The 14,413-nt window shown below is 37.4% G+C and overlaps 3 protein-coding genes and 1 long non-coding RNA gene across 8 annotated transcripts in view; 3 read left to right on the forward strand and 1 right to left on the reverse strand.

The window, feature by feature from the left end:
* Nucleotides 1-7,230, forward strand: part of LOC143359335 (nephrin) — a 331,551-nt gene extending 324,321 nt beyond the window's left edge. For 2 of the 3 annotated variants that reach the window (XM_076797228.1, XM_076797230.1), the window contains 8 exons: nucleotides 886-1,030; nucleotides 1,244-1,374; nucleotides 2,541-2,700; nucleotides 2,781-3,080; nucleotides 3,400-3,699; nucleotides 4,224-4,466; nucleotides 4,549-4,709; nucleotides 5,115-7,230. In XM_076797228.1, the coding sequence (XP_076653343.1) occupies nucleotides 886-1,030; nucleotides 1,244-1,374; nucleotides 2,541-2,700; nucleotides 2,781-3,080; nucleotides 3,400-3,699; nucleotides 4,224-4,466; nucleotides 4,549-4,709; nucleotides 5,115-5,462 (1,788 nt within the window). In that variant the 3' untranslated portion in view covers nucleotides 5,463-7,230. The remainder of the gene's footprint in view (nucleotides 1-885; nucleotides 1,031-1,243; nucleotides 1,375-2,540; nucleotides 2,701-2,780; nucleotides 3,081-3,399; nucleotides 3,700-4,223; nucleotides 4,467-4,548; nucleotides 4,710-5,114) is intronic. The other variant, XM_076797229.1, reaches the window with a different exon arrangement.
* Nucleotides 7,231-8,578: 1,348 nt separating this feature from the next.
* LOC143358625 (uncharacterized) lies at nucleotides 8,579-8,983 on the reverse strand. Its single transcript, XR_013082979.1, has 2 exons — nucleotides 8,853-8,983; nucleotides 8,579-8,747 (listed from the first exon to the last, which is right to left on the reverse strand). It is a non-coding gene; the product is annotated as an uncharacterized LOC143358625 (long non-coding RNA).
* LOC143358624 (uncharacterized) lies at nucleotides 8,642-12,147 on the forward strand. Of its 3 annotated transcripts, none has more exons than XM_076795912.1 (6): nucleotides 8,642-8,775; nucleotides 8,891-9,312; nucleotides 9,382-9,496; nucleotides 9,574-9,736; nucleotides 9,816-10,008; nucleotides 12,013-12,147. In XM_076795912.1, the coding sequence occupies exons 1-5, from the start codon at nucleotides 8,764-8,766 to the stop codon at nucleotides 10,001-10,003; spliced, it is 900 nt and encodes a 299-aa protein (XP_076652027.1). In that variant the 5' UTR covers nucleotides 8,642-8,763; the 3' UTR covers nucleotides 10,004-10,008; nucleotides 12,013-12,147. The 3 variants fall into 3 exon arrangements, with proteins under 3 accessions (XP_076652027.1, XP_076652028.1, XP_076652026.1); XM_076795913.1 differs by lacking the exon at nucleotides 12,013-12,147 and adding an exon at nucleotides 10,344-11,073; XM_076795911.1 differs by lacking the exon at nucleotides 12,013-12,147 and having other exon boundaries at nucleotides 9,816-11,070.
* Nucleotides 12,148-12,194: 47 nt separating this feature from the next.
* On the forward strand, nucleotides 12,195-12,866 carry LOC143359167 (AA10 family lytic polysaccharide monooxygenase CBP21-like). Its single transcript, XM_076796915.1, has one exon. The coding sequence runs from the start codon at nucleotides 12,195-12,197 to the stop codon at nucleotides 12,864-12,866; it is 672 nt and encodes a 223-aa protein (XP_076653030.1).
* The last annotated feature ends 1,547 nt before the right edge of the window (nucleotides 12,867-14,413 follow it).

Raw genomic sequence — 14,413 nt, forward strand, 5'->3', positions numbered from 1 at the left:
GTTTTTTTTTTTGTATTTTGTTGTAAATTGATATACGTTTCATAGTATTTCATTGTAGTTCCCTATATGTTATTGTACTGCGTTCTACTTCATTCTATTTCGTTGTACTGAATTGTACTTCATTGTACTTCTCTATATTTGGTTAACCTTCGTTATATTTTATTTCATTATTTTTCATTATATTTGATTGTATTTCGTTGTAAATTATTGCGATTCGTTGTATTTTAGCGACAAATTCCTAGCCAAATGCGGAAACAGATGGATCGGAATTTGAGTGCAAAGTTTTTAGGCAAATTCCATGCCAAATTCGGGTCAAACCTTGGCCTCGTTACAGAGGGCAGGTCGGTCGCACTAAGAGTGGACCTAACCTTGATCTAAGAGCAAGTATCGGACAAAGTCGGAGTAAACCTAGTTGTGGGAGGGAAAATGGAATTTTATTTAAACTTCTAAATTGTAGAATTTGAAATTTCATGTATTTTCAGTAATTTAATTCCGTTTTCCCTCCTAGAGTAAGGTTAGGTCCGCTCTTGGTGCGACCGACCTGCCCTCTGCAACGAAGCCAAGGTTTGGCCTGAATTTGGCATGGAATTTTGCATGCAAACTTTGCACCAAAAACCGAGCCTAACGCAACAAAAAGATGGATAGGAATTTGTAGATAAATTTTGGTGGCAAATTCAGAGGAAATTGTTCACTGGGTTTATTGTAGATTGATCTACTTTATTCAATTCATTTTTGTTTTATTCTGTTTTGGTCTAGTTTGCTCTATTTTATTTATTGTTATTTTGTTTGTAGATAATATTTCTCAGATATCCTGGTAATATACATTATTTTTTCAAGGGGAGTTTGCGCATAATATTAAGGTGGAGTGTAACTTTGACATTAAAGGTATCCGAGGACGGCAACAAGACGAGCTCCACGCTAATTTTCAAACCGACATTACTTGATCACGACAAAGTAATTACTTGCCGGGCGGAGAACACGAAAGTTCACCGGGCTATGCTGGAGGATACGTGGAAATTAAACGTGTACTGTAAGTACACCATAGAGAGTATCTTATTCAACATTATAAACAAAGTAGAACGTTTAGTGCTCCGGTGTCTAAATAGTATTCAGTGCTAAATAAATTACCCAAATCTGTCTTGCACCCTAATTGGGAGTAGCAATCAGAACACAAATTCAGTGTAGAATAATATACAAAATATTGTTCTCTAACTTATTATTAACCATTATTATTTCATTACAGTCGTTCCAATTTTACATCTGGAATTAGGGTCGAACATGAATCCAGACGACATCGAAGAGGGGGATGACGTCTACTTCGAGTGCAAAATCAATGCCAATCCCGATCCTTACAAAGTAATATGGAAGCATAATGTTAGTTGAAGTGTATTCATTATTCTCCAGTAATTAATATTCTATATTTTCATCCCGGTTAAGTAGAATCTCCTAAAATGATACAATTCATTCAGCTGATTAAACAAGCCAATTTCCAGTTTGGAAAATATTACAAATCATGATCAGCTTGTTTCGGAAATCAATATCCAATTTAAAGAACAATACCATTTATAATTAGCTTGTTCCATACATGAATTCCCAATTTAAAGGATAACGCAATTCAATATTAACTCTCACTCCATAAATCAAATCACAATTTATTTAATCTCATAATTATTATAAAATTCAGAAAGTTACGTTATACACTTTAGGGTAAGGAACCTAATTACTGTGGAGGTATCGATTACTGTGCCTGTAACAATAATACTTATTTTTAAAGCATAACGAATATTAAATAACACGTATGCGTATTAACTGATTTTAATGAAAGAAATGTAATATCTCTATTTTAATAAGCATTATGCTTTAAAGATAAGAATAATTAATATAGGCACAGTAATTAGGAAACCCACAGTAGGGCCTCACAGCAGGGACAGTTGGGCCTCTTACCTTTCTGTATACTAAACTTACATAAACTTACATTATACTAAACTAACATTATTGTAAATTTACATTATACTAAACTTACATTATGTTAAACTTACATTATACTAAACTTACATTAGATTAAACTTACATTGTACTAAACTTACATTGTACCAAACTTACATTATACTAAACTTACATTATAGTAAACTTACATTATGCTAAACTTACATTATGCTAAACTTACATTATGTTAAACTTACATTATACTAAACTTACATTAGATTAAACTTACATTGTACTAAACTTACATTGTACCAAACTTACATTATACTAAACTTACATTATAGTAAATTTACATTGTACTAAACTTACATTATGCTAAACTTACATTATGCTAAACTTACATTATGCTAAACTTACATTATGCTAAACTTACATTATGTTAAACTTACATTATACTAAACTCATATTATGTGGATTTGAGTCTGCTGTTGCCACTTGTCATTAGTTTGCAATCGCATAATTCTGGCACCGAATTGAATTCCGCGGGAAAGGATGTCATTTATAGAATTGTGTCGCAACACGACTATTATCCAGTAAAGTGTGCCTTTTCTCAGGGTAACGTGATTCAAAATAACGCGAAGAACGGCGTGATAGTGCAGCAGTACAGTCTCGCTTTGAGGGAGGTCAATCGCTTCCAGGCCGGAAATTATACTTGTATTGCCAGCAACGTCGAAGGAGATGGTTACAGCAACAACGTGGAACTGAAAATTATGTGTAAGCTCTATATCCACCACATACTAATCTCCCCTGGTAAAAAGTCGAACGCCAAACCCCTCGATACTTTGCATTTACAGACAAACCAATCTGCGTGCCGGATCAGAAGCGAATATACGGTGTAACGAAGATGGAAGACGCTAAAATAGTTTGCAAGGTGGATGCTTATCCACCTCCTCTCAGCTTCCGGTGGACTTTCAACAATACTGAAGAGTTGACGGAGGTGTCCCCGTCGCGTTACCAGAATTCGACGTCACACATGGAGAATCTTCTCTCGTACAGACCGATGAGCGAAATGGACTATGGCATGGTTTACTGCTCGGCCAGTAACACTGCTGGCCAACAGAAAAATGCTTGCGTGTTTCACATCATTCCCGCCGGTATGGTCCCTTGTCAAAGAATATTTATGGCTGTTGGCACCAGACGCCCGAGTCATTACGAAATGTCAAGCTTTTGTTAAATGCTGTGTGTCAGCACTTGCGTTCTCATTCAGTAAAAAACTACTTGTTCATTCGGTCTTCTTAATTACTAAAAAAATACTACATTCACACAGTCAGAAGTATTGTAATGTTAATTCGAATATACTCTACATCAGAGCTGTTTAGTAGAAAATTTAGTAGAAAAGTAGATGAAGAGAAGAATGCTATTCTCACCCTCACATTTGATCTACTCCAAGGGACACAATTACATTGTTAACAGGCAAACCGGAATCGCCCTACAACTGCACGCTGTCGAACCAAACGACAAAGTCATTGTCGGTCGAGTGTTTCGCCGGATTCGACGGAGGACAACCGCAACATTTTCTCCTGGAAGTGTTCGACCAAGCCACGGGAAAGCTGCAAGCTAACGTCACGTCTAGAGAAAGTGCAGCTTTCACCGTCCAAGATCTAGAACCTGGGAAAGTGCTGAATATGATCTTGTACGCTGTCAACGCGAAGGGAAGAAGCGATCCTACCTTGCTGGAAGGATTCACTTTGAAAGTTGCTGAGAAGCAAACTGGTAAATAATGCCGCTAGACGAAATAGGTTAGATTAGTTGTGGATATTAACCCTTGAGTGGAATTCCAAAATGGACCTCCGGAACGGTGTTCAAATATACATTTATTTGATGTGAAATTTATAACATTAAATAAAGATCTCAGAGCGCCCTCTATTGGGAAGCCAGAGTTTGGCCTGGATTTGGCATGGAACTGCAGTCGAATAGGGTTTGGTACCAAATTGACCGCATTTTGCTGTCAAAATTTGACACAGACGTTGCTCAAAATTTGCTCAAAACGAATATGGCTAAGCGGAGTATATTAATGTACTGAATATTGTTAATATTATATATGTACATGTTTGTATATTTAAAACTCCTTTCCGGAATTGGCAAGCGGAAATCAAGTTTGCTTCGTACGAATGTTTACAAGATTTCTCGAAATCCACAAGCAGTAAATAGTCGCAGCAGCGCGACGAGGTTGAAGATCACTTGAGGGTTAATATGATCAACGAGCACGGTCCCTCGACATACTGACACAAGAGCAGTGCGTGTTCTGTTCACAGGTACCCCGGTGCCGTTCGAGATCACCCCGTTGTTAGGGGGTTTGATCGGAGTGTTCATCGCGTTGTTCTTGATCGCCCTGACCATTCTGTTAGCGATGAAGATCAGAAGTGACAGAAGAACGCAAAGGCCGAACGATCTGCCACTGAAAAAGGGAACGGCGCCGAGCTCCGAGGACCTTTACGACACCGACGACAGAAATCCTGACGTGGTTCCCATAAACAAAGGTACACGATATTTCCTCCAACAATCGCATCATTCTGCAAAAACCGAATATATTCAACGGAAAAGTTTCGATTAAACCACCAGGCTCGGATTATCAACTAACTGGATCAATATCCGGGACGCCTATGGCAGTGCAGAACACCCCTGATGGTGTTCCACCCACTTCGCTACCGGCTCAGCAAGCGAATCATCTTCAAGGACTGCAACCATACTCGCACGAGTATAATAATTACCCCACGTTACCGGTAAATAAACACTAGTAAATCAGATGTAACCGGAACACCTCTAACGGCTAATTCATTATTGATAATACGACAGAAAAATTATCATTTCCATTTGCTGTTTATACTCGAGGTCGCTCGAAGGTCACGCATTGTAACTCGATGGACTAGTCTCGACTGTAAATGTGTGGTTAAAGATTAGAGAAGGAAACTGTGCAATCTTCTTTGCGAAATCTCGATGACCCCTTGAGATCTGACCTTGAGAAAAATGTCTCCTTAAGAAGCCAATCGTCCTTATCTCTGGCATTGTATCTTATCACCAATTATAAGCAAGATATTCCAGGGGAGTGAGGAGGGGGGGGGCTCAATAGATCATCTCTGTTTAATTGATTACTTGTTGAGCACTGTTTAACTGATTAATTGTTGCAGCTGTCAGGTGAGATAACGTACGCGGAGCTCTGCCTGACACGACCAACGACCCTGACGACGTTAGCGAACGACACTAAACTGACTAGTATAAGCGGCGTGGGTAGTTTAAGCAGCATCCAAGGCTACGGCGGCTCTAAGCCGTTCGCAAAGGAGGCGACGATCTACGCGTGTATAGATCACAACGCCAGGTCGTCGAAGATCGACGTGTCGAACGGGTCGTCTTGTATACCGACACCCCTCTCGGCGAAGAGTGCGTTTCAGGACTTCAACGTCGGCAAACATCATCCCTCGATAGAGATCGTGACCGTACGCACCCCATTGATCTCCACCCAGGAGAGCTGTGTATAGGGCAGCGACCCTGACGCGCTGAACGTCAACGAGTACTATGTTTGATGTGATCACGATGTGATTTAAGCGGCGCGTCCAGCTGCTCTCGCGGGATCCACTAAACCGTTTTCTCATAAACGTAAGACCCTATTATGCTCTTCAATGTGTGGTGTAAAGTAGAATGAACGAACCCCATCCGGCCGCCGGGGTGGCTCTTAATCCGATGAACGAAAAGACATAGTGAAAATGGAACACCGAGAAACTATCAGTGTTCGATAGGGTTAATCATTCTTCAAGGATATTGATCGACGTAACCTGAATTTGATCGAGGAGACTGATTTAAAACGTTTTAATGTAACGCCCGGAACGTTTATAATTAATCTGCGGATCTTCATGCGTCTCTCGGTAAGTTTATTAAATAAACGCGTTCGCAGTTAAATGTTATTAAAATAATTCAGATACCAAAGCAATGTTTATTTAATTTCTGTGTGTTGAGGACCGAGTACAGATCGTTTTTGCCCTAAAATCTTCGATCTACCCTAGATTGAGGGTATTTATATATTTCTGAAAGCAATAATTAAAATAGAGAATGAAAAGATTAAAAGAATTTAAAAAGAGACGCTGAATAAATTTTTATTTCATTTCTGTTTGTTGCAAACAAACAACAAATTTTGCATAAAGATCCGCAGTTTAGTTACAATTCTTTGGTTTACCATATGTATGTATGTTATGGAACAGATTTTAATGATATTATTATTACTAAGTTCTTCGATTTTGTATGACGACGATTGTGTATGTTTTATATGTTGCTCGATACAAAGAATACCATGAGTTTTAATCATTCAATTGAACAGAATGAATTTTATAAATATATATAAATATAAATATATATATATATATATATTTGTTGCTTTTAAAGTATGTATTAAATATTATAAAGAGAAATGTAAAGTATACAAAGAATGTAATTAGGATGTACGATGTATGATTTTATATTTTCGATTTTCTAACCGATTTTTGTTATTCGCACAAATTAACTTTAAATACTTCCATTCCAACAACTGCTTCTGACCAAGTCTTCTGTATTTTCGCGGATGATCTGCGTTATTTTTCCGAATACTTGCGAGAAAGTTCTTAATAAAACACCACCCTAATTAGATTTGTATTGAATTGAAAAATAAGGTAGTTTAATAGTGAATATTCTACTGCCATTTTCTGACGACCAATTCTATGGTAATGTACGGGTCTCTCTACACCCCTAATTACGTATAACGTAGATGACTCATGCCATATTTTAGACAATTTAATTAAGAATTATCCATATCAATTTAAAACAATGAGGATTAAACAGAATTAATTTTTCTATTAATAATTATGATAAATTGAGAATGATATAACAGTACTTTCAAATTCCTCGTATTATTTTAATAAATGCACAAAATTCGCGGTCTAATTATAATCATAACAGATTCCAGAGAATGTATTTTATTTAATGTAATAATTAACGTATATTTTTTTAGGGTGTATATAAAAAACCGAACATTTTTCCACATATCCTCCACTGATTGTATAAACAATGGAACTTTCTCGCTGGTGCACTTCCAACAACAATGAATTTTCTTACAAGTCTACGGAATTTATCATTTTCGAACACTCAGTTTCCATATGTGTTCACGAAATGTACTACATTTTGGTAGATAATAAGAACCGCGATACGTGTTAAAACAAGAACTTGTTTGTAAATATGTGATTATAAGAATCTAAAACTACGAGAACGTTGAAAAAGAAACGAAGTAAATAGGAAGACAACGTAATCGTAGGTTTTTATAATAAGCGAACGTACCTAGGTTTTGAATCGAGGTTTATAAAGAGTAAATTAAGATTGTTGATGGTACCTTTTGCAGTCTTAAAATTGACGTCATGTTCCTTTTTAAAAACAAGAGAGAGGGAGAGAGAGATCAACATTAATGATAAAATTTAAAGGAACATGGGGGTTCAATTTGTAGAGGGTAAAAAGTATAAACAGCGAGTATGTATGATTGTCCGAACCAATCATGACTTTGTAAAGAAAGTTCAAGTTCATATACTATAATATTTAAGTTGTATTGTACGCGTATCAGATTTTGTTCGCAAACGATACAATAAAAGACAAGTTTTCAGAAAAATACCCACTGCATTTTGAAATAATTCCCTTCGTAATTAGCCTACAATCAGCAACTGGAATAAAACTAAATTACTTTTTTAATAGCAGAGAGAGACTTCCGGCCACCTCTGCGTATCCTCAGCATCCGGAAGTTAATTTCGAAGCCTGGTCCACTCCTATACTTCATCTGTGCTTGTAAAGAAACAACTCTTTACCAGTTGGATTTGGAGTCTACCCGCTAGATAACGCTGACCTAAATTACTAGACGTTACCATGTGCGATAACACGGTTACCGGCGTGCAATCCATATTACATGCAAACACTTATATTGCATTTTAACACAATCATTTCATGTAAAAAACAACAATGAATAAATAAAGACAATGTAATGAAAAAACGTATCTGCGTATATCATTTTGAACCCTCTATTTTTCCCGCACGTCCGACTAGTCGTTAAGTTATATTACTGAATTTCGAAATTTTCGTGCCACGAAAATCGATATCATATTCTCCTAATACAAAAGTTCAAATTTCCGAAAATTTCGAAAATTTTTGGAAAATTTCGACCGTCTGACTTGACGTTACAATAGGACGTAACACAGAAATGGTAATTCGAGACAGAAAAATAACATTGAGTGATTGATCTACTCCTATACCTCGTTTGTGCTCGGACACGCACCTCTTGTATTGCAACGTCAATCGAATTCCCTTTCTCATTCATAATAGTTGACGCCGGTGGCTCCATCTCGTATTCATCGGTATATATGTAGGTAATACCATTTCTATAACGGAAACTGTACAGCAGATACTGACCTACTGACTCTGCAAAAGTGACGCGACTGCCCTTGACCCTTAAGTCTGTGTCTTTGGGGAAAATGGCACGAATTATCTGTTGCTTAAAATCACAAAATAGCGCCATTACACGTAGCGGCAAAGCTCTCGAGCAGCTAGACAAATGTTACCGTTCGAGGCTAGTGAGTCGCTAAAATCGTCGCTAGATGGCGTCTGTTGAAAATTTGTTGTTAACGGGCTCTGCTGCCAACATCACAGCCAAATGGCGCAATGGACTAATATGGAGTTGGTGCCAATGTTCAGCGGTCATCTGCTGCCAATATAGCGGCAGTTTGCTTACTGGGTTTATTCCCTTCAACTGTTTGGCGACACTGCGAAGAAGTCAAGATGGAACGCAATGTAAGTATCAGTTTTAATCATTGGAATTAAACTAACCTTCATTATAATCTTATATTATTAAGTAAACTAACATGTACATCCTTTTCCGTACTTTTAACATGTTGTTACATTATAGATTCAATCAAGAAGAACTAAGCGTGTGCTAGTAAAGCTGCCGCACTATGTTAGAATTTCCTCTGACGAGGAGACTCGTAAGAGGATCAGGCTCGTGCCCGCATCGACGCTGGAGGACAACATCGCGAAGTTCACGCCGGCGTTGACCATGGACACTGTCGATAATAATACAATGGACAAAGACACATTCAAACAAACATACAGACCGACACCGTTACCGCGAACATACGCTCACAATAGAGGCCCACAGACGAACACAGTGACGTACACGCAAACGCCTGGTACTAGCACTAGCACTAGCACTAGCATTAGCACTGACGTTAATAGCGACGTACATATGTTACTGGACCGACAGACATCACTGATGCAAGGCGAGTTCGAAAAAATTCACTCGAGAATGGACAAACTGGAGGATATGTTAACGTAGGTATTCATTATTTCATTATTAAAATATATATAATTGTAACGTAAAATTAGAATTTACCTTTACAGGAAACTTCTGAAGCAACAGGCACAGGATAACCAAGTGAAGCCATCGTGGCTCCCCATCACCACGGTGGCTGCAATGCGAGAGTTCCAAAATGCGAGAGAATCCTACAATGAAGTAGTAAGTGAAACCAAAGCATGATTTCATTTACCTACTTGTCATAAATTTATATAATTGTCATTATTTACTTTGTTTAGGTCAGTTACCTTCAATATGTGGGTGGCTACAACCTAAAGGAAGCTGTCAACCTCTGCTTCAAGGAAGCTTTTGATGACAACCTCCTAGTAGGCTACTCATGGCGTGGCATGGAGCCTGACAAGCTATGCCTGCAAGACACTGAGATTATTAGAGCCATACATGGTACAAATCCCTGCCTATGTGATTTCGTTATTTCTTTATATGCTGTTCACACTAAGTTTTGCTTACATTCCATTTTCAGATGCTGTAATTGTAAATAAACATTACGACCGGCCATCTAAACAAGAAATCGAGGCAAGGATGGTGGCAGCTCTCCGGACAGCAAAGGAGAGAGTACGGAGTCGGACAAGGAGGCAGGCAGCAGTTTATGTTAAAGCCTCCAATAGTGATAATTTTTGGGACGAGGATGAGGGAGAACTAGAGAATTGAAATAGGTTAGCCTTGTATTACAAAAGAATAAGATACTTGGTGGAAATCATGGTACAACCGAGCAGGAGATAATTCTACATCTTCAGAGTTTTGTTTTTGAGGAAATCAATTTTGGAGTTTGATCAGCTGCAAGAACGATTGAATATGATTCGATTGTCGTGTATTTTGCCATTGGCTGTCTCGTGAAATGTATGCGTAGCAGATCAAACTTCAAAATTGATGTTCTTGAAAACGAAGCTGCGAATGAAAAAATGTGATACCAAATACTTTTATTATCTTTTCCATGTGGAATATGCTACAGTATAAGTCCGATAATCCAGCATGCTGGGGATTTCGGCAGCACTGTCACAAGATCAGGAGAATTGACTAGAATTAAGGGGAATACAGTTACCCTTTCTCTGCCAGTACCGGATCAGTTACGTATCATTGTGACACATGCACGACAAAGACGTGGGAGACAAGCCTTAATCTGGCGACACTGTTCGGTACTGTCGGAAGTTAAAATATGGAATATAATTTAAAACTTGCTACAATTATGTATGCAATTTATTGGAAAAAGTGATTCATGCATTGAATATACAATATAATTTAAGTTTTTTTTTAATAGTCTACGCATATCCGTCTGTTTCATACAGTCAGATTTTTTTTTAAATCATGAAAGTTTACAATCACTGTAAAACTATATTCTTTTCGCACTCGACGAATTTTATAAATCTGTTCAATGCATCACCAACTTCACGCCAAGAAATGTCACGATCATCTTCTTGCTTCATGCTTGTAGTTAGAACAAGTAAATGAAGATGAGGCTGCGCGTGCCGGATTACTGACCATCTACGCATTATTCTTACGAAAGTATCGACTTGGGGTGCTCACGGACACAAAGTGAAAAGTAATATTTATTCTGAATGTTTTATGTTTACTGTAACATTGAGTTATTATATTTTTGTTAAAATAACAGCGTAAAATAAAGATATAAATTAGTTATAAGACCAATCGTTTGTGCTTTCTGCCACATCCGGATCAAAACATTTTTGGCATACCGTTTTCATAAGTTTCAAACACATCTTTTCGTGACATTTATAACAAAAGGTTTTTATTTTTAGATCTTTGTAAATCGTGCATCCCGATTTCTTTACCAGTTGCATTGTCGACGAACTTTCTGTCGACTTTTAATATGTGTAGTTGGTGCCGGACGTTTTCCACGGTCGTCTGCTGCAAATCTGCTGCAAATCTGCTGCCAATCAACGTTACCCAGTGTCACCAGATTAAGACATGACTCCGACTGTACCCATCCCCTTCTAACTGACTTATTGGATAGAAATGCTGGTCAAACTTTAACGATTGAAAAACTAAAATATAGAAAGTACGCATATTTGTTTTTTTAATAGACTTCGCTCGCAAATCTGTCGAAACACAAGATAAAATTGTGGAAGTATACAACATTATGTTGAAACTGTTGTTTTTATCTTTTATCGTGTCACGACGTACGATTCACACAGATTCGTGGAAGTTTTAGCAACAAACAGCGTGTTATTAGAGTACGTCATAAATCGTCAAAATAAGAACACCGGTTTCGCAACCTGCCCTCTCACAATGAACAAACAAACAATTACAATTGACTTTACAATTTACAATGAACATTTCACAATACACATTCCACAATTACAAAACTAAATAGCATAAACTCGTAACCGATTATCTCAGATTTGTAATTAGAATGTTTCTACAGCAGTTACCTTATTGAGCTGAAAATATTACTTTTCAACAGTATATATTATACATTTTCATAAATACTTACCTTTCAAATACAAAACTATTGACGATCTAAATCAACTGAAACTACTTTCTCCTTTCTCAAGTATAGTTCACAAGGGACTCGGATTAATCTCCACTCAATCCACGTACTATGAGCATATCTTCCGGCAACCCTAATCTCCCCCCCGCAGATAAGATAAGTTCTTAGAAACCGTTGTCTTCGGGTTCTCATAAGCTCTATATATGCATTCTAGGTGCACCGAGGTATCCAGTTCACTCAAAGACACCTGTGAAAACGCACAGCAAAATAACAATTCTCAGCGGACCCCGTCGCCATTTGTTCGACAAGTTGGTCGCAAATTGCTATCGAACATCGTGAACAATGCTGTTAAACACGGTTTTGTTCGTAACGATCGTTTCCGGTGCTAGGGCAGCCATGCCCGACAGCAAGGCCGGCCTCGGACCAGCGCAAGACAATTCGCTGTTGAAGCAAATCACCACTTTCCACGGATACGTGTCTGGTCCGGCTAGCAGAGCAAGCTTATGTCAATTACGGGTGAACCAAGACTGCGGACTAATAGTATACGAGCCGCAAAGCATCGAGGCCCCTAAAGGATTCCCGAATTCGCCTGGAAGTCCGCCCGACGGCAAGATCGCCAGCGGAAACAACTCGCGATTCAAGAAGTTGGACGATTATGGCAAAAACCGGTGGTCGAGCGTCGAGTTTCCGAGACTGAGCTGCTACAACGAGACTCATGTCTACTTCAACCTGACTTGGTTTCTCACCGCGCGGCATTCCACCGACACCATTCGCGCTTTCGTTAGCAACGAGAACTATGACACGGCGAAGCCGTTGTCGAGGAGCCAGCTGGACCTGAGTCCGCTTTGCCAATTCGAGTTGAACGGCAAAATACCGCCACACGAATTGATATTGATGTGCACGATGCCCAAGGGGAGACTGGAGGAGCTGAAGAAGCGCAAGGAGCTGTTGTTGTTGAGCGTCTGGGACATCAACGACACCGGCAACGCGTTCTATCAGGTCATCGACCTGAAAACGATACCGGAGAACGTCACTTTTGAGAGTATTCAGAGGAAATGTAGAGAATGAACGACTGATTCTTGAGTTTTGTATTTATTCTGATGGTGCTTCGAGGATGTATTATTTGGAAACTAATGTATTATTTATTTAACGTTGTATACCTAACTTTACATATTAGACTATAATTGGCGTTGAATGATGAACAAGAAATGTACTTGTGAGACGTAGAAATTTTAAATAAAAATTTATGAATTTACCCAGACTGTTTTCATTTACTTGAACCATAGAGATATGTTACAATAATGATGATATGTGTGAACAATAATTTTAAAGGTTTTCTAAGCAGTATAAAGGGGAAACAAAAATTTCTAAAGTCCTAATTTATTCGAACCGTATAGACGTAATTAAAGATGTTATAAAGTTCTAATTTCTGCAAACCGTATAAATGTAATTAAAATTTAAAGCTATGACAGTGTTATTCACTTGAACCACTTATATGTACACAATAAAAATTGCAATATTAAGTATAGTGTCATTCTAATTCTTTTGTATTTTAATAATGTTCGACGCCTTTTTTTAAGGCCGTATAAATAAGAAATAAAGATTACGTTACAGATACATAACAGATATATTATTTTTACGAAAAAATAAATTTTTAAAATTGGAGTTTCAATTAGTGTTATCGTAATCCTGTGGTATTAAACAACCAATTACTGGTTATAATAAACTTAATCTCGAAAATGTGAGGGAAACGCTTCCGTATCGTCAGCTTAAATTGTTTGTGTTTTGAACTGATAAGAGCACATCGAATTGAATGTCATCCATATCTGGGTCACTGGATTGACCTTCATTTTGATCGTCGATCGGAATGATAAAGATATGTACACACTTCCGTATATTAGAGAAAATTATTTTTAATCTTAAGAAAATGAGAAAAGAATTATCATTAGTCCCACACATTAAAATCGATTACAATTAACATATCAAAAAAATAGGAAACAACTATTGCTATTCTGTTCCGGAAATTATTTTACTTTTACAGATGAAAATGTATTTTGATCAACACACAATAAAAAAATGATTATTATTATTATTAATTTTATTAAAAATTACCATATACTAAAAAAAGGAATTTTCCCTTTACTTTCAAAACTTAGAAAGAATTATTTTTATTTTTACATATTAAGAGAAATTATTCTTAGTCCCACAAATGAAAACATTGTTCCTATACCGACATATTAAAGAAACATTGCTGGTAATCATTCATCTGATCAAACTGTATTGTATTTTGCTCATAAAAATACATATTTTGTAATTATGAGAGACATTCTGTATATTTATGTGTGTGTACGTTGTTAACCTTCAGTGAGTCTTGAAGCGATTGAGTCTAATTAAAAATTATTATTGTATTTATAAGTTCGAAGAAAAATAAATGTACGAGTTTAAAGATAGGGGATAAGATAAAAAATGCTAATTGGACGTAAAAGACGTGTCGACATAGTACAGTGACGAGATTAGGGAAACGATAAGATCGACAGTCTTGACCAAGAGTGTCTCCGAAGGTCTCATTAATGAATCATGCATTCTAGTTTTCCAGTTACAGTCCCAGACTGAAA

Source organism: Halictus rubicundus, chromosome 11, assembly GCF_050948215.1.
Source record: "Halictus rubicundus isolate RS-2024b chromosome 11, iyHalRubi1_principal, whole genome shotgun sequence".
Lineage (NCBI taxonomy): Eukaryota > Metazoa > Arthropoda > Insecta > Hymenoptera > Halictidae > Halictus > Halictus rubicundus.